General features: G+C 42.1%; 4 protein-coding genes across 11 annotated transcripts in view; 1 reads left to right on the plus strand and 3 right to left on the minus strand.

Moving 5' to 3' along the window:
- The window catches only part of adam22 (ADAM metallopeptidase domain 22), a 48,778-nt gene extending 45,599 nt beyond the window's left edge, over positions 1 to 3,179 (minus strand). For 2 of the 4 annotated variants that reach the window (XM_076012421.1, XM_076012419.1), the window contains exons 1-2: positions 2,810 to 3,179; positions 2,340 to 2,503 (exon numbers count right to left, since the gene is read on the minus strand). In XM_076012421.1, coding sequence (XP_075868536.1) covers positions 2,340 to 2,503; positions 2,810 to 2,906 — 261 coding nt within the window. In that variant the 5' untranslated portion in view covers positions 2,907 to 3,179. The remainder of the gene's footprint in view (positions 1 to 2,339; positions 2,504 to 2,809) is intronic. The other 2 variants (XM_076012423.1, XM_076012420.1) reach the window with 1 other exon arrangement.
- Positions 3,180 to 4,981: 1,802 nt separating this feature from the next.
- Positions 4,982 to 9,817, minus strand: dbf4 (DBF4-CDC7 kinase regulatory subunit). 4 transcript variants are annotated; one of them, XM_076012430.1, is made up of 13 exons: positions 9,368 to 9,817; positions 9,106 to 9,224; positions 8,445 to 8,614; positions 7,992 to 8,189; positions 7,828 to 7,878; positions 7,675 to 7,744; positions 7,482 to 7,561; positions 7,370 to 7,415; positions 7,232 to 7,277; positions 7,010 to 7,135; positions 6,540 to 6,654; positions 6,083 to 6,198; positions 4,982 to 6,002 (listed from the first exon to the last, which is right to left on the minus strand). In XM_076012430.1, the coding sequence occupies exons 2-13, from the start codon at positions 9,149 to 9,151 to the stop codon at positions 5,252 to 5,254; spliced, it is 1,815 nt and encodes a 604-aa protein (XP_075868545.1). In that variant the 5' UTR covers positions 9,152 to 9,224; positions 9,368 to 9,817; the 3' UTR covers positions 4,982 to 5,251. The 4 variants fall into 4 exon arrangements, with proteins under 4 accessions (XP_075868545.1, XP_075868544.1, XP_075868541.1 ...); XM_076012429.1 differs by having other exon boundaries at positions 7,527 to 7,561; positions 7,675 to 7,741; positions 9,368 to 9,816; XM_076012426.1 differs by having other exon boundaries at positions 7,527 to 7,561; positions 9,368 to 9,816.
- slc25a40 (solute carrier family 25 member 40) lies at positions 8,552 to 13,490 on the plus strand. 2 transcript variants are annotated; one of them, XM_076012439.1, is made up of 11 exons: positions 8,564 to 8,661; positions 10,144 to 10,229; positions 10,454 to 10,562; positions 10,715 to 10,774; positions 10,879 to 10,985; positions 11,159 to 11,226; positions 11,528 to 11,640; positions 11,877 to 12,172; positions 12,280 to 12,361; positions 12,658 to 12,738; positions 12,821 to 13,490. In XM_076012439.1, the coding sequence occupies exons 3-11, from the start codon at positions 10,463 to 10,465 to the stop codon at positions 12,955 to 12,957; spliced, it is 1,044 nt and encodes a 347-aa protein (XP_075868554.1). In that variant the 5' UTR covers positions 8,564 to 8,661; positions 10,144 to 10,229; positions 10,454 to 10,462; the 3' UTR covers positions 12,958 to 13,490. The 2 variants fall into 2 exon arrangements, with proteins under 2 accessions (XP_075868556.1, XP_075868554.1); XM_076012441.1 differs by lacking the exon at positions 10,144 to 10,229 and having other exon boundaries at positions 8,552 to 8,661.
- Position 13,491: 1 nt separating this feature from the next.
- rundc3b (RUN domain containing 3b) lies at positions 13,492 to 21,598 on the minus strand. Its single transcript, XM_076012437.1, has 11 exons — positions 21,315 to 21,598; positions 18,401 to 18,516; positions 18,146 to 18,279; positions 17,925 to 18,010; positions 17,614 to 17,703; positions 17,121 to 17,201; positions 16,328 to 16,502; positions 15,805 to 15,962; positions 15,032 to 15,181; positions 14,588 to 14,670; positions 13,492 to 14,496 (listed from the first exon to the last, which is right to left on the minus strand). The coding sequence occupies exons 1-11, from the start codon at positions 21,407 to 21,409 to the stop codon at positions 14,351 to 14,353; spliced, it is 1,314 nt and encodes a 437-aa protein (XP_075868552.1). The 5' UTR covers positions 21,410 to 21,598; the 3' UTR covers positions 13,492 to 14,350.
- Positions 21,599 to 21,980: the final 382 nt, after the last annotated feature.

The following is a 21,980-nucleotide window of genomic DNA, read 5'->3' on the forward strand; positions in this document are numbered from 1 at the left end:
CTCGAGTGCACTTTTCTGATGGATAGAGGATGACACAAAATTATTCCACCCATGCAGGAATGAAATAATAAAGCCATAAAACTACAGGGCTACATCAGCGTGACACGTGGAGGTCTGATGTTTAGGCCCGTATATAAAACGTCCTTCAGAAATTTTGCTCACTAATCATCCACCTCAGACAAAACATATTATAATCATGACCTTTATGAATATTGTCTGCCTGTTTACCCAGCGTGATTATGATGCTCTGTCTGAGGTGCGATAGGCAAAAGGGTTAGTAGCTCTGTGTTGGCCACCATCTGTAGTCCTGCCTGGGAGCCTTGAATACACTGGAATGCATGGCCCCGCAAATTGAAGAAGAAAATGGGTGCTGGGTTTGCTGATTGACTTATCCACTAGTGAAGTCAGCAGACACGCTGCTTCACCAAACTGAGTGAGTGAGTGAGTGAGTGAGTGAGCACATTCGCAGCAGTTATGGCATCATTGCACTGCACTGTGTTGGTTAATATTGGCCAAACAGCTCTCATAGGCTCCAAAATAACAGATGACTTCATTTTTCCTGTTTGTCAGGTTTTTTGTGGGCGGCTTACACAAATTGTGTGGTGTTTACAGCTGCAGTAGAGCATAGCATTAGACTCGTGTAAACATGTCTAAACGTGTCTTTTTTTAATGTCCAAATGATCTTGGAAAAAATAATCAAAGCCTCTTTTTGGGGCAAAACGTTTCCTGTCTTGAAATTGAGCTGTGAAATATTTAAACGCTCTGAAGGCACAACAAAATTGTTTTGAAGGAGCTATTAATAGGACTCTCAAGGTGTCTCAAAAGAAATAGGCTTTGGATGTTAACAAATAAAACACTGCTGTCACCATGATTTGCTGTTAGTTAAGCAATGGAACTCGTACGTGCACTGACAGGCATGGCGTGAGAAAGCAGCACGAGCACGAGCAGCACGAGCCTCTGAAGGAAAGCAATAACAGTGTGTGTAGTTGCATCAGGCTTTCAGAAGCAATCAAGATAACATAAAAGGGTATGTGGGAGATATATATTAGAAATTAGTATCATTCAAGAGAGTGGAGAACCACGGAAGTTTTACTTTCATTTTCAGATTTTTTTTTTTTTTCATACGATTAAACAACACAATTGGCTTTGTTTCCGTGAGATTAAAGAGAGGAAATTAAAATCGCAATTGTGCAGTAATCTCCTCTCCCACTCAAGGATTATAAGTGGATGTTGGAGTTTTTACTTGTTTAACCAAAGATTCAACGAGAGCAGAAGGTTGGCTAAACGACCGCTTTCAGAGTGCTGCCCCCGGTGGCAACATGAGAGAGAACTGGGCTGTACCTGGTTATTGTCGGTAGATGGCTATTACCACGACAGATTAGCTGTTTTTTCTATGTGCTTGGCTTTTTGGATATTTTTTTAAAAACCTGAAACTAGGACAGTATATTCTTTTTAACAGACCAGAACTGTAACTGTAACTGTAACTGTAAGCAATAACACTATAAAGGCCCCTGAATTGTATTTATTTCTTTTTTTTAGACACACACATTTTCAGCTGTATTTTTTTTTTTTTTTACAGTAATTGTTTTAAAATGCGCACGAGCCTTATGGAGGAGCAACCAGCGGAACCAGACTGTCTATCTAAACACATGTATTTTTAATATTTATCTCGACTTATTGCTGTGTAGTGGCTGACACGCCAACCTCCAGCACAGATATTTATGTGCTGAGGAAATTCTTGCTGATTAGATTTCCAGCTGCTGAGGAATCATTCAAGCTTTTTCAATTAACCACCGGACACTTCCATTCACACGTAAGAGCCAGAGGTGCTGCTTAATGGGACATGAGCTGATATAGTCGAAGCTGCTGCTGTGACAGCAACCCAGCTGGCCAGAGAAGATGCAAGTTACCACTTAATAATTCATCATCCGCTGTAGTCCACATGACTGCGAATATTTCCCACCAAAAAAATAAGCTGACTGAAAAGCCCCCCCGCCCCAAAAAAAGCCAATTTCCTGTAAATTCACATGCATCGATTTGCCTTTTTTTTCTCCCCAATGTGGGCAAGAATGACCCAGTTAAGACATCCACACTGTCCATCCCTGTCTGAACATTTCTAACATTATCATTTTCCTCTCTGAGGACAAGGGGAGGGGGAGGAGGAAGAAGAGGAAGAGGAGGAGGAAGAGGTGGATCAATGGAAACATAAACACGCAGGAAGTAGAAATGCATCCTGAAGGCATCTCTCATGCACACAGCACACACTCTACTCTCTGTCCGTGTGTGTGTGCGTGTGTGTGTGTGTGTGTGTGTGTGTGTGTGTGTGCTGGTGATGCTACCTGTGTGGAGCCGGAGCTGCTGCCTTGCACCCTGGTGCTCAGCTCGTCCTGTGTGATCTGGCTGTGGTTGTGTCTGCTGTAGAGCAGGCGCAGCGGCACCGTGTCCTCCTTCCCGGCGAGTCTGCCCGCATCACGAAGAGCCTTCAGGCTCGACACGGCGTCTCCTGCACACGGAGACAAAACAGACGCCGATCCCATCATCCCATCCGCGCCGGAGCCGAGGCGGATTCACATTTTTCAATAACAACACCGCGATCTGGCGTATCGATTGGCCCCATATACATCGTTTGATAACATGAAACCGCTACATGCATATTTTGATGCACATGATGAAGCCGCCGAGGCCAAGGGGGAGGGAAAATAACAATGAACACAGGGCCCGTTTTCGGGGCTTTTTTTAAGCTTTAGTTTAGCGATGATAATATTTCATGAATTGTTTCATTTAGAGAGAGAGAAAAAGAATCGGTTACCATTTTGGGCATTCGGGCTGCTCTGGTGACCGACGCGCATCAATCCATAGAAGCACAAAAGGGAAATCCACCATCGCGGGCGCATCATCAGCATCATCACGTCTTCTCTGCCTTTTTGTAGGGAAGTAATAAAAAAAAAAAAAAAAGAAAGAAAAAAGAAAAAAGAAGGGGAGGAAAAAACAACAACAATGCGGTATTCCAGGGAGCAGGTTCGCCCGCCTTCGCTAGGGAAGCTGGGAGCTGTTGCCGGTGGTGTGTTTAGCGCAGTCCCTCTGAGCGGAGGCCATCGGTGTGTGTGTGTGTGTGTGAACGCCGAGCGCGTCTGAGCGCACCGAGAGCCCGCGGAGCGGCAGCGCGGACGGAGTAGGGAGGAGAGTGAGGGAGGGGGAGAGGGAGGATGAGGACCGGGGACGCCTCCTTAAAACGCATTCATACCCAGAGGATCACCGCAGCGACGACAAACGCTTCAACAGAGGCGCGAATGTGGAGACGGGATGGAAAGCGTGTCTCGCTTTCTGTTCCTTTTTTTTACCCCAAACCGGACTTGACGCCGCAGAGAGCGGATCGACGGCCGCGCCTCCTCCATGATAAAGAGCTGCAAAAACGCCATTCCTGCTGATTATTACTTTCACAACCAAGACATGCGTTGGTCCCAATGGCAAAACAACAAGAAATATAAAATTATGAGATTTATGAGATTTCCAGCTGGGATATTTAATGGAGCTTGTGTGTGTGTGTGTGTGTGTGTGTGTGTGTGTGTGTGTGTGTGTGTGTGTGTGTGTGTGTGTGTGTGTGTTAAAATTGCCCCCATCATAAATACATAAGTAATGACAGATGCGTGAAATCCGAAGGAAATAAATAACCAGCAATGAAGCGATACTATTGTTTGTGCAAGCGTGCAACAGATGCTTCAACCTAGTGATAAATTGCCCCAAGCCACACAGAGAGAGAGAGAGAGGGAGAGACCGAGAGACCGAGAGAGAGAGAGACAGAGACAGAGAGAGAGAGAGAGAGACAGACAGACAGACAGACGTGCGCCTCTTGGACTCAATGAGCTGGTAAAAAAAAAAAAAAAAAAAAAAATGTTTTTGACGTCATTACACACAGGGATAATATAAGCTTGAGGTTCATATGAGGTGGTTAGTCCGACCTGGAGATTTAACAACCAATGTTTGGAATCAAATTAATTTAATCAATTCTTTTCACTGAAAACACAGAGGGTTTTCTTTTCATTTTTGGTAGCAAAACCAATTTCGGTGCCTGGTACAATAATTATAATCCGTTTTTTCTTCTAGTGGTTCAACGTCTTGATACTGTATGTTTGTCATAGTTTGGACATTCTGTTCCCCACTTAGTTCTTTTGCAACCCACTCCATCAAAGTGACTCTATTCTACTTTACCAAAAACTTGCATTGCATTTCTGTAAAATGTGCATGATTTCACAGTTTATTTCTATAAGCATATGTGTCATCAAAAACTTTGCCGTCGTCAACAGTTGGAAGGCAAAGTTAACTCAAAGTCTTGGAGTCAGTGTAAGTGGTTTAGCACTTGCACATATGGCCAGGAACAGTTTGTACTGATGATTTGACTTATTTTTGGGTTATCATTCATTTCAGAGGAGCAAAAAGAGAATAATTTTCTACACTCAGCACTTGCAGCAATTAGTTGCAGCGGTTCTGAGTGCATTGGAACACTGTGTTGCTGTCCACAGTGCATCCATTCCGAAGCAGTGATGGGGGGGAATATTGTAGTGGGTGTGAAAATGGGGAAAAGCTGCCACTTTGGGAAAATTAAAAAAAGACAGCGAGGTGAGCTCATTAAAAAATTGCACAAAGGAAAAATCACAAAATGTCAAACTAATAACAAGTCCATCCTGTCTGGATTTTGCAAAAATCACCCTGCCCACTGTTTTTGAATGTCAAATCCATCTTTTATTTCTTGTGATGAGTCTACTGTTAAGACAACACACATTTCTAGAAATCCGACAGCTTAAGGACAACTGCCAAGTATTGGCTCCATCTTACGGCTAGTTTTGTTCTCTGTCAAGCATATCCAAAGTCCAGCAACGCACAACATGTTAAACCATTTGGTAAACCTTCTCCTCATTAGGGTCTTTTAGTCTGAAAAAACCTACACAAAAATAAAAACTCAAGGAGTGCACACTGTTGACACTGAGAATCAACTCATCTTTTTTTGGTCAAGCTCCAGTGTTAAATATTATCAATGTGAACTAAAGGACAAGACACCAGCAGTTCCTTAACATTTCATATTACACAAGACAAAGGTCCATTTCTTCCGAATAAATAATAAACCACATTTAATCATTCCTCAACTCTGACTTCTGAAAATATGTAAGTCTTCAGTTTTATATTGTCCTTGGATTTCTGATGGTCTGGTTCCGTTTTGGCAACAATGTTTCTTCAGGGGGTTTTGAGTAGTGTTCTAGCTTTCAAAGCCCAGGAATTCCATGTCTGTGTCATCGCTTGACTGAAAAATCTCGAAAAGCTTCAGTCTGGAGTCGTCTGTAATGTTGCATGGCTGTAAATGTTCAACAGGTTTGTCCAATTTCTGTCTTTTGCGTTCAGAAACTCTGATCCTTCTCTGTATTGTCCGCACTGGAGAGGAGTTTGGTGCAAGGATGCTGCCTTCTTGCTTTTCTGAGACGGTAGCTTCAGAAATTTTGTCCTGTAACATATTTCCATACTGCATTGTTGTAAACATTGAGGAATCCAGTTTGTGATGAGAATCAACCCTTTGATTTGTTTCATTGTTGTGGAAGTGAGACGATGAACCGTTGGCGTTTTCAGTTGTCATCTGGCCTGCCAAGTCAACAGATTCCACTCTGCAGGGCACAGACTCAAAGTAATCGCCACTAGAGGGAGCTGTTTCTTTCTTTGGCAGAGCTTCTTTCCGGGGGCAGGAAATCGAAGAGTTCTGTCTGCAAAGCTGTTTATGTTCAGCGGATTTGTGCCTGGAACCATCTGAGAAAGTGTCATTGCTCCTCCTCTGTCCTCCTCTGTGAGCCAGGCCACTGGATGCAGGAGCTGCTCTGGTTTTTAAAGTTTGTTGTCCGTTCACAGCTTCTTGCTGCTCATTAATGGTCTCTGCTGTATCGAGGTTTGGCTTGGGCCTCGGCTCAGTTTTCACACAAGGTCCAGGGGCAACCACAACAGAAGAAACACTGGATTTGGGTCTGATAGAAATGACAAAACGTATCAAAACTAGTTATTGTATAATGCAGATAGGATAAGTGTGTAAAAAGAGACAATTTACCTTTGAAAGTGATTTCTGAGGTGAATGAAGTCACAGCGCATGGTAGAAATCAGTTTGTCCAACACCAGGTATTTGTTGCTTTTAGAGAAAGTCCTGTGGTATTCACTTTTTAAATGCTGAGAAAAAATATAAGTTAATATAAGTTAAACAACAAATATTACAGCTTGCTGGTTGAGTCAAATTGTGTTTTTCCAATTGCATAAGGCAATAAGAGAATCAGAGGTTAAAAAAAGAAACAGGAGACAGTAGACGCCCACTTAAGCATCAGTTAGTTGACCTCCAACCACGTAGTCAATATTCAAAATTAAATATACATTATCATAACTACCTGGAATTATTCTTAGGAATAGCAGTAGTAGTAGCAGTACTAGGATATAGTATATGAATACTTAAAACTCATGTAGACATCGAGTAGAAAAAAAACAGCTTTTAAAAATGCAACAGACAAAAAACCTACCCTTGACAAGCTCTCATATTTGATGGCACAGCACTCACAGTAACCGCCTCCTTTCTTGTCTCGGTTCCTCTTTCGACCGTGTGCTCTTTCTTCACTTGCAGAAGCTTTATTAATTCTATTCCGGATGGCCAGATAATAAATAAAAACAAATTCTCATTTAATGTCCTTGATTCACAGGCCAGGTGATTCTTACATGAACAAGTTAGCTGTAATTTTCAGGAATAAATGCAGGCAAGAAAATATTTTCCTCAGCAATGTAATTCTTCTGCAGGAATTCTCAGTCATCACCTCATCACAAAAGCAAAATACAAATTTAATGGTAGGTGAATGGGGAAATGAGCTGAGGTTGGATACTATTCATATAATTTCTGCACAAGGACGAGGGGATTTAGTTAAGAGCCCAGAGATTGAGTAATCCTTCTGTCTTCATATTAACTTAAATCAAGCAAAGCCAGAGAGAGGCAGCACACCTGTGTCCTCTCCGTTTGTTCCCAGGTGGATCCTTGTCATCCACTAAGAAAGGACTGTAGGGAGGAGGAGTCCTCAGGTTGATCTGGGGCATGTTTGGCAAGGTGAAGTAGATTGGACGGTAGTGTCTGAGGAGAGAACATATGTGTTTCTTTAAATCAATACAAGAATAATAATCAGAAACTTTGAGTGAATGTCTGTTTCCTTTGTCTTTGATTTCTAACCTGCTTGAATCCTCAACCTTCACACATGGTTTGCTGAGCCGACCTCCTAAAACAAAGGTCACTTGCGTCAAATTACAGTATATATTTGGAGAGAAAGAAAACACCATTAATACCATTAAGAAAATTATAAAACTTTACCTTTGCATTTCTGAAGGCCTTTTTTTTCTTTTGTCTCGACTCCGAGCTATAAAAGCAGAATAACAGTGTTTAGAATGAATTTAACCTTGACAAACAGCCTCTTGCATGACACATTTGTTATTGTAGTGGCGCAATCAAGACACTCGCTGCCGACAACCTTCTTTTTCTTCTCCGTCAGACATGCCACAACATCTGCAACAGTCAACAGAAATTAAAGCAGTCATTAATTGCATCACTCAGTCAAAAAATTTACATAATAGCTGGTGTATTGCAGTGGCAGCAAATAAAAAAAGGTGAAAACGTACCGTCTATGTAGAGGATTTTGACACCCCATTCAAGAGCATTTGACAGGATCTTGTTAATTTGAACGCTCTGCTAAGAAAAAAAGCATGTTAAAAGAGAAAACACGACTAGCAAAGCTACTTTCCAAATTTTTATAAAACTTTTATTAGACAAACCTGTCCTTTTACCACTTTCTCCAGCAAGGACTTCCCTCGACTTCTGACCAACTGCAGAACAAAGAGAACTGAAACTTTAACAGCTTCACAATTTGTAAACATATTTTGATTTAGAAGGGGCTACTCGATAACATCTCTTCACTGTAGTTGCAGCAATAACTCACTGTGTCTGTCTGGTCCTGGCACCTGCTTTTGATATTGTCTCCGTGACTGCTGCCTTGATGCGGATTTGAGCAAGGGTGAGGCGAACTCTGAGCCGAGTCTGGGAGGGAAGACTTCCGCTTCAGGCAGCGCATGTAACGAGCCTCCCTCTTGTTAGACACCAGATATTTAATTTCCTTGCTGAAGAACTTCTCAACAGTCTGGAAAAATGTGGTAAAAGCAAAATGACTATTTTGAGGGATTTCATGGCAAACGGTTTACAAAACAGAGAAATGTGTTGCTATTAAAAAGAATAATAAGAAGAAATTGCACAAACAACTCACACAACCCTAATGTAAACAAAGCAATGTAGTAGTAGAGTGGAAAAGGAGGACGGCACAGTAAAGATGACATTCTGTGCAATGTGCATGTCACTCTAAGAGAAGCAAACAAGAGAAAATTAGATTTTGGCTTACTCCTCCGAGCTCTCTGATGTTACTCTCCAGCGTGTCTGTTATTCGGTTGGATGGCAGATCCAGGTAAAACACTTTGCCAGCCAATGGTTTGTTCGGAACATGAGCAGAGCCACTAGGCGTTTGCTTATCTTGTCTTGGTGGGGCCTTATAACCGGCACTCACGCCTTTTCCTAGAGGGTCGTCAACAAAGAAGGCACAACTGATCACAGCGACAAGCGTAAGTAAACTTTAAATAATGACCCAAGAAGCCAAAAACACTTGGAGTTGGTGGAGAAAAAACAGATAGATAATTTCCAACCAAAAACCATATTTTGTTGACAAATAGCAACTATTACAAAAGGCAGCAGCCATTTATGTGTGTTATTCCTAAGGCAGTACATTCAGTGAAAATGAAGCCACTTTTTTTTTTTTAGATACTTTTAATCAATTTGTTTACTTTGTTAAAAGTATCCACTTAAAAAAAACAAATTGAACAAGAAAAAAAGGCATTAGAAAATATTCAATCCATGTCAGCGACGGTGTTTATTGTGTTAAACGTAAGAGAAGTTGACCCCAGGTGAACCTTAAGGTTTAGTTTAATTGTAGCAGCATTAAATGTGATTTGAAATAAAGGTGGTGCAAAACACAAAAGTGTTACAAAGGAGTAAACCACGTCAGTTACCTTGACCAGTGGCTCCTTTATGCCTTTGGTCACGTTTAGTCTTCATTTTTACTTTCAGTCATGAAGAAACGTCTCCGCTGTCGCCCTTACGGCTTGCGTAAACAAGCCCCGGGGGATTCCTCGAGTTCGTAAGAAAACAAACAAACTTACTTGCAAACCAAACAACGCAAGGCCACGCAGATATTCTAATTATTGTGACACAGAGCGCCAAAACCAGTGTGTTGTATTCATAATTTTAGAGGAAATTCATAAAGTCACTTACCTTGAGTGCCGTTTTTCCACCGGACATAGAAGTCACTCGGTTAACACAAAATTATCTTCCGTAGCATCTATTGTTTGTTATGCGAACGCGTGATAGGCGATACTGTAGCTGTTGTGGTTGTTGTGGCTGTATACGAGGGATTCTCAACGCATGAAAGGAAAATTAAGAAAATTAACAACTGTTTGGTTAACACCGTTTTCCCGCTTTAAATCCAACGGTGGGCGAAGTTTCTGTTGCCATTCTCTGTACTTCCTGGACTACTGCACACAAAATGTCAACCTCAAACTTAAATTTTTTTTTTTACTGCTTTTCAAAAAAAATGTATGCATTAGTTTTTAAATGTTATAATCAGGTTGTTCGTCCGTCTATCATCAATATAATTGTCGTGCTGTAGTAAGATCTACTAAGGGGTGACAGAAATGTGTTTTGTGGGAAGTTGTCAAACCTGGCATCCCGGAAACACGTAAGTATGCGCTTTGTGCACAAACACGCCGTTTCGACACTAATAAAAACTTAATAGAAAAAAATGGAGAGTAGTGCAATGAAGCAGTTATCATGATTTTTCATGCATATGCTTCAGATTTCATTGTTGTGTCTTTGTCTAATTAATGCATTTGATTCAACGTCGATTTTAAACTGTTAAAGAATATGCTTTGGCGACACTTAAATTGCGTAACATATGCGATCACGCAATGTTTTCCAAACAGAAAAGTGAGCCAGGGTTCAAACTTGTAACACAAACACACGTGCTCTTTCTTGTTGCGTATTACGCTTAGAACCGACAGCGTTGCTACCGTGGAGTACAGTCCGGAGAGAAGTATGTGTGTGAGACCCTGTTGATGCTCATTTGTATCAGCCGAAGGTAAGAGGTTAGCTAACGCGTTAGCTTCACAGCTCTATTCGCCCCGCATGCGACAGCGCAGTCAGCAGCTCCTCATTTGATCTTGCAACATTGCAACAATGTGATAATATCACATTTGCTGCTCATAGCGGTGTTAAGCAGGCCTTTTTTAACCAGCAATGTTAAAACATAGGTGTCACATGCGTTGACTTGTATAATTTTAAAACTGAAAACGTGCTTTTCAGGAAAGGAGCATGAACGGTCAAAGTTCTGCCCCTTTAGCCAGTAATGGCATTACTCCACTCCAGCAGATGGTGGCGTCCTGCTCGGGGGCCATCATAACATCTTTGGTTGGTGAGTCCCGGATATAGTTTGTTGTTTTGGTTTTTTTTAATGCATGTACACAGAAGCCCTGTTAAGTTGACATTCACGTATGAAACAGTACGGTGTACAGTCCATATGTTACTCCGCACAGACGCTGATTGTGAGTTTGCCCTTTCTTTTAGTCACACCTCTCGACGTGGTAAAGATCAGACTGCAAGCACAGAAAAATCCTTTCCCCAAAGGTATATTGGTAAACTGTGTTTATCTTCCATTATTTGTGTAAATAAGAACAAAATTGTTTGGCGATTGTACACCTTTGACTGATACAGACATTTATTTATTTTAGGGAAATGCTTTGTCTACTGTAATGGACTTATGGATCACATTTGTGTGTGTGAAAATGGCAACTCCAGGGCCTGGTACAAAGCTCCAGGTCACTTCGCTGGCACACTGGTAAAGTATTATATTGCAGCATAACACTGCACTGCTAATCAAAACAAAATATAAGTATTCAAGTGGTAATAGCATCATTCCGTGTGTGTGTGTGTGTGTGTGTGTGTGTGTATTATGAATGCGAAGCCTGATGAAGTCTACTCAGTGTAAAAAGACTTTCTGACTGTGTGCAGGACGCCTTTGTGAAAATAGTACGTGTCGAAGGGATAACGGCGTTATGGAGCGGCCTTCCTCCAACGCTGTAAGTGGAAAGCCTACTGAGTTATTATTTTTTAGTCCTTGAGCATGACACTGATACACTTGTAAAGGAGGCTACGAAGGAAACAACCCCACAGTTACTTGGAGGCTCTTTCCCAAAGACCAGTTTATCTTCTTAATTTACTTTTTTAAAGGGCAAGTTTTCCAAGGCATAATATTACATGCACACATGCACTACATGTGTATATGGTACATTCCCTACCACACTATTAATTATTATTATTATTATTTTTTTTTTTTAACATATTATTGTTGATAGAAAATGTCTTTATGCCCAATTGCAGTGTGATGGCAGTCCCAGCCACAGTGCTTTACTTCACGTGCTACGACCAGCTACGTGCATCGCTGAGTGTCAAGATGGGAGACTACGCTCAGATGGCTCCGCTTTTTGCTGGAGCTCTTGCAAGAGGCGAGTTGGTCACTGTCACATTGTTCAAGAGAAGTCAAAATTTTACATGATTAGCTGGTGGATTTTTAATAATGCAGGTGGCTTTTATGGGGGGTTCATTTTTTTTATTTCAATCCTGCATCAGTGTCTGCCTGTAATTTCATACTGCTGGAGTTTTCTTTTGTAAGTTATTGCATATCGATTACCACAAAGCTATACTCTGAACCTCTTCTTTCTCATCTCACCTCATCCCACAGTGGGTGCAGCAACGGTGGTCAGTCCTGTGGAACTGATCCGTACAAAGCTGCAGGCTCAGAAGCAGTCGTACAGGGAGCTGACCAGCTGCATTCGCTCTGCGGTGCAGTCGGAGGGCTGGCAGTCTCTGTGGCGGGGCCTTGGGCCGACGCTCTTACGGGACGTGCCCTTCTCGGCCATGTACTGGTACAACTACGAGATATGCAAGAGACGGCTGTGTGAACACTACCACACCAGGGAACCCACATTTGCCATCTCCTTTGCATCTGGAGCCTTGTCCGGTTCCGTAAGTGTTCCCATCCAGGTTTCATCATCTCCATCTGTACAAGATTGTTGAGCTTTCCTAACACTCCAATGGAGACTCTGGTGATAATATATTCCTCTATCTTTTAGATCGCAGCTGTTCTTACGCTACCATTTGACGTGGTGAAAACCAGGAGGCAGGTGGAACTGGGAGAGCAACACACCAAAAACTGTAATTTAACCACATGAGACACGTTATGTTTTGTTTTTTTCCTCCCATTTTTCCTCCAACACTCTGGTGTTGACACCTTAGTTTCCTTGGACTTTATTTTGGTCGAATTCTTCTCTATGAAAATTGGAAAATCAACAGCAGCTGACATTTTGAGTGCATAATCCCATTACAGACTTTGCTATTCACTTTTAGCTTAGTAACATATCCAGACTATTTAAACTGGGCGATTCATTTCAAATTATAAGGCAATTACAAACGGCCATCTTATTCTGACCATCCCCTTTTTTTCTCCTTAGCCTCCGCTGAGGTCTCCTCGTCCACCTTGAGTGTAATGAGACGGATTGTGGCTCAGGATGGTTTCACTGGACTGTTTGCAGGTAGATCAAATTCCTGACTCAATTATTTCCAACAAAGTATCACCGTTTCATTCCTTTTTACTGTTGCCTCCCTGTGTGTTAGGTTTCCTGCCCAGGCTCATTAAAATTGCCCCGGCCTGTGCCATCATGATCAGCAGCTACGAGTTTGGAAAAGCATTTTTCCGAAAATACAACCAGGAAAAAGTCCTCAGGCCACTTCACGCCACCAACACTTCATAGTCACTTCAATCCAAAGTAAACCAGATGACAGACACAGCTAGAATACACCTGTAAGAAAAAGCATTGTAGTGCCAAAAATCTACAAAATCTATAACAAAACAAAAAACCTGCAAAACACAGAAAATGATGGATGATCAAGTTTATAAGTTTATTTTATCAGTATTTATAATTCAATTTACAATGGCTGTTTGTTCCACACCTTTGCTTTAGATTTTCTACGCACAGCCTGGAAAAGAGTTGTCACGTTTCATAAATGATGCATTATATTATATTTGAGCCAGCAGATGGCAGCCACACTGTCACTGTAAATTTCTGCATCCCCTTTTTTAGATCGGGGTCAGTGCGGGTGCTCAAAGCACTTAATTATCAGAAATGTGATTCCACTGTAGGTGAATCGTCCTCATCACCGTTTTTGCACTTGTACTATAATTCCTGTTACCTGTGACCGTGTGACCTACGCACTAAAAGAAACCATATTGTTTGCTGAAAGATTTGTGTACGCTCTATAAGAGTATTAAATCATCTCAGTCCAAGTGTCTCTATATGTGAAGTTTATTTAAAGTAAAATGTTGATACAATAAAACTCCCTTTATCACTGTGCAAATGCTAAAACGAGAAAAAGGCAGAGTTACAAGTTCAATGCTAAGGTACGCTGCTAGTCACTACCGGTAGAAAATACAGCAGTAACTTGTCATACAGCGAATAAAGTAGTATTACTTAATATTTGTCATTTGCTTTATCAGATGAAATCCAATTGTCAGAGTACTGCATTGAAATATTTAAAGGGAAGTGTAACAAAAGTGTTGATAAAGCCAAACCTCGAAACTGATCCAAAAACTAATAAATATCATCATGGCAATCATTTCCTGAGAAAAATGGCATGTGAAAGTGCAAAATGCACAACATAAAATTATTGTTTAAGAATAAAAACGCATCCTAGTACAAGTACGAGAAAGTGGACAGTCCTTGTTATGAAATGGCTTTGTGACAACACATAAAAATATCAGTGTTCTGCTTCAACTGCAGGATATAAGCTTGACAGACTGAATGCTGATCAGTTCTTAACGTGAAAACTGAATATATTCCTTATGTCCAAGAACAAAACACTGATTGTCCACAAAAACCCAACCAAAAAAAGGCACAAGAATCTTAAGAACATAGAAATGCAGGTCCTGCAAGATAAACAACCTTAATGGGACAAATATAAATAACATTGTTTGGCCTGATGATTATTATCATTCGAAGAGCGAACACAAATTTGAAACGACTGCTTTTGAATTCACGAGACACAAACCTGGCTGGCAACGTACCAGGCTCTGCATGGAGAACATGAACACCAGCATGACGCATGTTTGGGGAGGTGGATTGTCTGGACCTGGTGGCTTGTTTTGGGCTATGAAGGTGTGACGCCTGGGCTGCTGACCTCCGTGGCAGGACTAGCTAAACACTCGCTGGACTTGAGGCTGGCCAGGGACTTGTAGCTGGTGACCGAGGTCAGAGAGCCACACAGGCCTTTCAAAGACGGAGTCTCCTCTTTACCTGGTGGACACAGTGCACACAACTTCAGGGCCGGGAACCTCCTGGATGACGGAACTTACGAGTCGGTCGGTCAGTCGGTCGGTCGGTCTACCTTTGTGGGGCCAGGGCGGGCCGCCCGATGTCTGGGAGAGGCTCATGTCAGTTGACAGCTGATCCAGACTCTGAAAACTCTTCCTGGCGAGAGAAATGACAAGATCTGAGAGGACGGTACGGTAGAGAGTACAGCTCAACCTACCAATAAATGGAACCAGCAAAGAAAGCTTTAGAGTTTAGTTAAGAGATGAAATATGGCCTGTTATCACAGATTAATCTTCCAAATTGCATAACAAACTTAAACAAACTTTTTCTGAATAACGTTGGAAGCCCAGAATCTGATATAATCTGACAGATTCATTTCATCACTAGACGTTCACCATCAAATTACATCACTTGCACTTTATCTCAGTTCATGATGCAGTTATTTGTGTCGCTGATTAATAAAAGGCCGAAGCACATATGTTGGATGGAGCGCGTCGTGTCGCCTGGTCTTACGTACTCCTCCCACTGCCCCCCCACGCTCTTCCTGTACAGCAGCGTGTCCAAGGCAACGGCGTTGGCATCCAGGGCGACGGGTGATGGCCACTGATTTGTCAGATGGGCTGTGAGCTCTTGTCTGGAGCGCAAGTCATTGTTCTTCAGCACTGTCCTATTAAAAAAGAAGGCAATTCATCAGTACAGCAGCTGCAGCAGCAGCTCCCTTCAGTAGTATCATTGAGCTTATTGCATCATTTATCAATGACACAATTAACTATCATGATAGTTTTAAGGATTATACGTCATTAATAATATAACTTTTCTCTATCCATACGCGTCTTTGGCAAAACTATTTTTAGTTTTCATCCTGGACCGCAGTGAAGCCGCACCCTCCCGTGATTAATTATTCAAAAACGAAAAAAAGCACATTCAGCTTTCTGTTGGCAGAAAAAAACATTCTCAGCTTTCTGTTGAAAGTGACGCTTTTGTTGGATCTTGCAGATGCTGTTTAGAAGCTTGAGCTGTTGTCACTAACCTGGGAGAGGCAGCAGTGCCCTTTGCGGCACTCTGGAGAGTTAAATCATAGTGCAGAGGCACATTGCTTTCAGAAAATAGATACATTAAATTTTTCATTATGTGACTATGAAAAAAACAAAGCATTTTGTGTGTTTTTTAATCTCTGATCCCACTGTTATATGTATATTTGCCCTATTAAATACCCAGTGGCTCATTTCACTACCGAACAGTCTCTCTCTCATCGTCCTCCCTCACGTGCACGTGGCAGCACTAACTCACAGCTGGTCCTGCAGCTCCAGGATGATGTACTCAAGCTGTTGTTTCTCCAGCGTGTGGGAGACGTGCGTGTCTGCCAGGCTGTGCTGAAGAGCTTTGTTTTGCGACACGGCCTCGGACAGCTGGACCTCTCGCAGGCGCACCAGCTCTTCCAGGTAGCCCTGAGGCACACACACACACACACACACACACACACACACACACACACACACACACACACACACACACACACACACACACACACACACACACACACACACACACACACACATTGTATGCTGTGTACATGGTTTCTATTATTTGTGTTGGCTCTGATGAAATTGAAGAAAACACACAGAAGAACTAACTGCCGCATGGAAAATAAACACCCTCAAGCCGATTGTGTTCTTCAGAATACATTTTCCAGTTAGAACTTCTCATGCAGACTTTGGATAAACTCACTAATGAGTATTACACAATATGCATTCCGGCATCACATTTTTTCTGTGATGCCGGAAAAAATACTGCAATATTTATATTTGTGTACCTTTTGCTCGAGCGCCAAGTGGTATTTCTGCTCGAAGCGCTTGCACTTGCTGACCAGGTTGCTCTGCTCAGTGAAGATGGAGGCAGCCGTGGCCATTTTGTCAGGGGTGCTGCTCTCACTGCCGCTGCTCCCCATCGTCCTCATCTCCTCCTCGTCGCTGCTGATGCTGTCTGAACTGTAGTGGGAAATGGCAAATTGGTACGCGTCCTACAGCGTTCTGTAGATTTGAGTCAAAGTTTGTAACCAGTTTTGCAGGCCATGTTGTCAATAGCATCAGGCAGTGACCCTCAGCTAATATTTACTTTTTGACGCCGTGCTAGGAATGGAATAGTTAAAGTTAAAGTTAAAGTCCCAGTGATTGTCACATCCCAAAGGATGCGAAATTTGTCCTCCGCATTTGACCCATCATCCCCTGAGGGAGAGCGGTGGGCAGGCCAATGGCAATGAAGACAGGGCAGGAAAGAGAGAGGTAATCCCGAAATGCATGCACGATCGGCCTGAAGCAGAAGAAAAACAGCACACACTTTCTACACTAGATGTTGCGAAACTGCTCTATATGAAGTTTTGAATTAAGCACACATGAAAAATCTTTGCACTGTCCAAAAACAATAACATTGCAATTTAGGTTTCTCTCGAAATTGCTCTCAGATGTCGTTCACGGACGAGTAGAACAAATGAAAGATTGGTGTTGCTAATGTCATCCACCCACTAATGTGGCAGTTTAGCGCTCCCAGTCGCTTGGCAGCACGCTGCTGATGGCCCTTTGCAGTGAGGGACGTCTGGTGACACATACCTCTGAGTGAATTTCAGGTAGGGAGTATAATCAATGACTGCCAGGGAGTTGCTGTCGACGCCTTCTCCCTTCAGACAGAAGCTACAGAGAGAGAGAAGCAGAGCGTGACTCATGACTGACACCCACATTTCACCCACACTTCACAGGTTTGGTTTATTTGGAGCAGGTTGTTTCAATTGTACCATTTCTGTTTGTTAAATGAAAATAATAATTACAATAAAATGATTCATGTAATTCTTTGTGTCCTCTATGTATCGCTAAAGGGTGTTGTGATTATTTTTTAAATACTATTTAAAACAAAAGTGAAAAGTTAATTTTACAAAATCAATCCACCCATCAATGAAACCATTTTCAAAAAACACTCTGGTCCGACTTTTAAAATAATGCAGCAATAAATGTAATTCTGGTTGTTTTCGACAATTGAGAAGGAGAAGATTTTTTCCACCCCCAGCACTGCAAAGTAATTGATGGTACAGCAGTAATTGATGGCTACCTAAAGTCGATGGTGTTGAGGCCAATAAGTGTGTCTGCCAACAGTCCTGCTTCCTCCCCCAGGATGATGGCTCCTTCTTCATAAAACCTCCTACAGTCAAAGACATTGGCACATTAGCATTCATTTCATTTACACCCATTTGCACGCTTGCGGTCAACTGACAGTGAGTGGAGAGGCTGATCAGTGAGGGCTTGGTTTTAGGTGTTGGATCTTGTAACATTGGACGATGACAATACCTACTATTATTATAGTTTTTGTTTTTTTAATACAAGTGTGTGTATGAAGTCAGTAAACCTGCTCCAGTATCAGACCTGGTGGTTTTGACGTCCCTCAGTGCAGATGAGATGTACTCTGATAATCTCTTCTCCATCAAAGCCACTCTGATCCAAGCCCGGCCCTGCAGTGAAGAGAGGCCACACACACTGAGATGGTAACAAAAGCCAAGCATGAAAAAAAATACCCATTAACCCACAAGAAAAAAAAAATGATGCAAGCTACTTCACATGGTCGCTCAGGACAGTTTTATCCTCACTTTTGCTTTTGATGATCGAACATTTTCCATGCTCTCAATGCTGCGGATGCAGCTGTGTGGCACTTTGCTGCAGGCAGCTTTAATGTAATCCCAGAAACTGCGAGGACTCTCATAGCCAAACCAGGTTGTCTGGCCTGAGAGAGAAACACAAGGACACAAAAATTCATTAGCACTGACAACTTTTCCCACTACTGTTCATCTACAATGTAACGGACTGGTGAGTTTTGCTGTGATCTCTGTTGGGGAGGTTTTCACCTTTGAGGCGGTGACTGAGGATGTGCTCCAAGATGGAGACAAAGTTAAGGAACTCTGGAGACGAGTCGTCCAACGTTTCGGAGTAGGCGCGATCCAGCAGAGTCTTCACGGAAAACCTGCACACACAGAGTCACGTGATCAGATGGTCAGATGGTCAGGCAACTTGAAAATTTCTCCAAAGCAGCGCTTCAATGTACAGAAAATTATTTTTATTTATATAAATCAATTTGCTTCTTTTTGAGTTTCCAAACTTTCTGAAGGTGATGACACAAATAATTTATGCCAAATGTTTGTCTCACATTCGCTGCTTGATGAACCTCAGAGCTCAGGGGCAAACAAACGACAAAAGAAAAATAATATCCATGCAAAATTAGACAAATATATCTTGCCAATAAAAACAAGTGTTCTGCATTATTCAACACCCGCAAGCCAAACCCCAAATTACACAAAGTATTCAAAAAAATGTTGATGTGAAACCCTGTTATCTGGTGTCCCACTCCCACTTCATTTCAGGGTAAAAATAAAAAAAAAAAATATATATATATATATATATATATATATATATATATATATATATATATATATATATATGTATACATCCCAGAGCCCAGCCACATTCCAGGAAAGTGAAGAAATGTGGTGGGGCAATAAAACCTGTGCTTATGTCAAATTAAATTATAATTATTAAATGTTATTAGAGAGTTATTAATTTTGAGAGGCAGATTTGAGAATAAATAAATTTGAGACAATGTGATTCACACAAGCAGCAAAGCCTTTTCTTCAAGATCCCACAGGGTGGCATTTAGCTTCTAAAAGCCAAGCGTAGCCACGGGACTGTCTACCCACATACACACACACACACACACACGCACTGCGCTGTTTGAAGTCAATGACTAGCACAAGGGAATACAGCCGGAGTCCAACTGTATTCCCTTGTGCTGTATTCTGACTGTCGGAGCATTTCTGAAATGAGGACGCTTCATTTGCAGAGCACTTCAGATGAAACTCTTCAGGTTGGGTTTTTCCATGCCACTTAAAAAAAATCAAAGCTCCTCTGTTGTCTTTTTGAAAAGCAGAACTTTCACTTATCTTTGCTGTCAGATTAAAGGGAGCGCGACCATGACCTCAGATTCCTGTGTTCCCAGTGCACCATTGCTGGTTCAGTGCCATGCTAAAATACATTTACCCGTCTTTACTCAGGATTTTCACTATGAATGTGACAGTCTCGGAAAAGATGTCAGACTGTTATGTACACTGATTGCTAATAAAGGCCTACATTGTCTCTGAGAAATATTTTTTTTATTATTTCCAAAGCTTAAATTCAAAAATGGTAAGTGGCTCAAACGCGGGCAGTAGGACAAGGGAACAGGATCAGACCTGTGAACTCTGAGCATGGAGGCCTAGCAACAAAGAATCAGCTGTCATAGAGCCAATGTCAACAACCTGTTAACCAAGGAATAATACAGAGCTGAGCTGAAAGTCAATAAGCTGACAAATTGCCCTCTTTACAGAAAAGATTTTGACATATGGTATGAAAATTAGCACCGCTGGTTATAAAAATTAAACAGAGGATTAAATGACATCTAGCCTGATGAGACTGTGGCATAAAACAGCGACCTTAGACGTTGTGACTAACACCTGTGTTCTATCCGCTGTGTCAAACAAACTGCTGCGACAGCCTGCTGCAATCACGCTGGCAGCCCTGCACGTCACCGACAAAAAAAATCAGTGCTCTGCTTCCTTCCTTCCTGACCGGATCGATGGAGAAATTGTCTCTTTTGGCAAAGAAGTCATAACTTTGAAACTGCTTTGGAACGGACCTCTGCACCTTCGTCACGTCTGCCAACTCAACTGGGAATCAACTTTACAACAAGAAGAATTGTGATCCCCGAGTCACACAGGCAATGCGTGTATCCAGATTCCAACCAGAAAATATCATCATAACATAAGATCAGATAAGATTTTTTTTTTGTCCCACAACAGTGAAATCTGCAATGGAAACTTGGCTTTGAAACATGGCAAATATAATGGTCTCAAAGAATTGAGTGATATCAATTGCTCAGTTGCTGATATTTGTGATCTGCTCTGATAAGTTGTTGATATAATTACAGGTAAATGCGTAAATCGAAGCAAACACAGGCTTTTCTGTTTGCTACATCCTCCACATTGCATTGGCAAATCTGTCTAAACTTGCCTCCCTCCTCCTCCTCTTGTCTGATAGTCGGCAAAGAGACAGAAACCAGCAGCAAAAGTCCAGAGTGGTCAGTAAGGAGCGCCGCCGTTTATTAGCAGTAGAATAAATCTCTGTACAATAAATAACAACAGAACACCTCTCCCCTCCTCCTCTTCTTCCTCCTCACAATTTGGTCTTGGGCTCCATCTGGCAGCGGCTCAGATTCACAAAACACAAGACATAATCCAAACTTAATTCCAAGACAAGTCTGCAAAACTTGAATGATAAAAGACAATAACGAGTTGCTTTGGGGAGAAAAAAAAAAGATGAAAGTATCAATTGTTTTTGCAGATGGGTTTATTGGAGCCATTGTGAGACTCTGATTGAGTCGTTTGAAGAGGTTGTGTGTTCAGTCTACACTGAAATGACCGCAGATTTGTTGCTGAGGCTGGAATCTTGTAGTTGGACTGCACTAGTGGTGTATTTGGATGAATAAACACAATAACACGGTGCATCTGATACGAACTCAACACTGGGAGGTACAGTGTCATAGGCTTTTGATGACGACAAGTGAGCAGCGGGCGGATGTGCAATCTGTTGTTGCTCTATTTCAAACAAAGGGGGACTGGGTCGTGCTCGTTCCCTGCACTTGACATCATCAACGTCAAGCGAACCCTGTTTTATGCTGCCAGCCTGGCTCGACATCAATGGACGCACCAGAGTGGAGAAGTCAAGTCCCACCTGCACACCGTGAGCAGATTCCTCCTCTCCACCGCGACGTTCCTGCTGGCCGCCCGCCTGCGGATGAGGTGCATCCCCAAGCCGAGCGACGCCATCGGCGCACCCAGGTGAACCGAGGCTGGACTGAGGCCGGTGTCAGTGCGGGATGCCCGGGCCAAGGAGGGCCAAGGAGCGGTCGGCAGCTGTAGGTGTGGAGGTTCACCATAAATTAGGTGTGCTGCTCGGTTGGCGAAGAAGAGAGCCGACAAGCTGCAAATGATGGTTGTGAGGGCTGAAGCAGCTTTCAAAATAAAAGCCCCCGTGACGGAGCGTCTGCAAATGCATGACAGATGAAGGCGACGAGGCGGCCACGCTGACAGCCTAAAATTGAGTGGATTTGAATCTATATTTGCTCTTTATACTATTCTGCATATCAAAAAGATAGTCAGCAATCATCTGGGGGAAGTATTTTAAAACCGGTGCGTTCATGAAGGAAAAAGTCAACATTATTAAAAGTTTTAAATAATAAAGATCCTTTTTGTTGCTTTGTTTTTTTTCCACTGATTTAACCATTGACCCGTTGGTTTTGGTAATTATTTCACGATGCACTAATTGATTTAATCACTTTTAGTCACGATGTATTTATTTAATTCAGGCAATTTTGGTTGTCCATATTTCGGTACTGTT

Source organism: Nelusetta ayraudi, unplaced genomic scaffold (genome assembly GCF_046127955.1).
Source record: "Nelusetta ayraudi isolate G7.1 ecotype Tasmania unplaced genomic scaffold, CSIRO-AGI_Nayr_v1 ptg000136l, whole genome shotgun sequence".
In the NCBI taxonomy this organism is placed as follows: Eukaryota; Metazoa; Chordata; class Actinopteri; order Tetraodontiformes; family Monacanthidae; genus Nelusetta; species Nelusetta ayraudi.

Bases quoted from the DNA above. Each gene is read 5' to 3' on its own strand.
- dbf4 (XM_076012430.1), bottom strand. From the start codon at position 9,151: ATGAAGACTAAACGTGACCAAAGGCATAAAGGAGCCACTGGTCAAG. The intron at 8,190-8,444 runs GTAAGCCAAAAT...ACATTTTTCCAG, and splicing joins ACATCAGAGAGCTCGGAGGA to ACTGTTGAGAAGTTCTTCAG. The intron at 7,879-7,991 runs GTGAGTTATTGC...TTTGTTCTGCAG, and splicing joins GCCAGGACCAGACAGACACA to TTGGTCAGAAGTCGAGGGAA.
- slc25a40 (XM_076012441.1), top strand. From the start codon at position 10,463: ATGAACGGTCAAAGTTCTGCCCCTTTAGCCAGTAATGGCATTACTCCA. The intron at 11,641-11,876 runs CTCTTGCAAGAG...TTCTCATCTCAC, and splicing joins GGCTCCGCTTTTTGCTGGAG to CTCATCCCACAGTGGGTGCA. The intron at 12,173-12,279 runs GTAAGTGTTCCC...TCTATCTTTTAG, and splicing joins CTGGAGCCTTGTCCGGTTCC to ATCGCAGCTGTTCTTACGCT.
- rundc3b (XM_076012437.1), bottom strand. From the start codon at position 21,409: ATGGCGTCGCTCGGCTTGGGGATGCACCTCATCCGCAGGCGGGCGGCC. The intron at 17,202-17,613 runs GTAGCCATCAAT...CTCTCTCTGTAG, and splicing joins CTCAACACCATCGACTTTAG to CTTCTGTCTGAAGGGAGAAG. The intron at 15,963-16,327 runs GTACACAAATAT...TGTGTGCCTCAG, and splicing joins ACTTGGCGCTCGAGCAAAAG to GGCTACCTGGAAGAGCTGGT.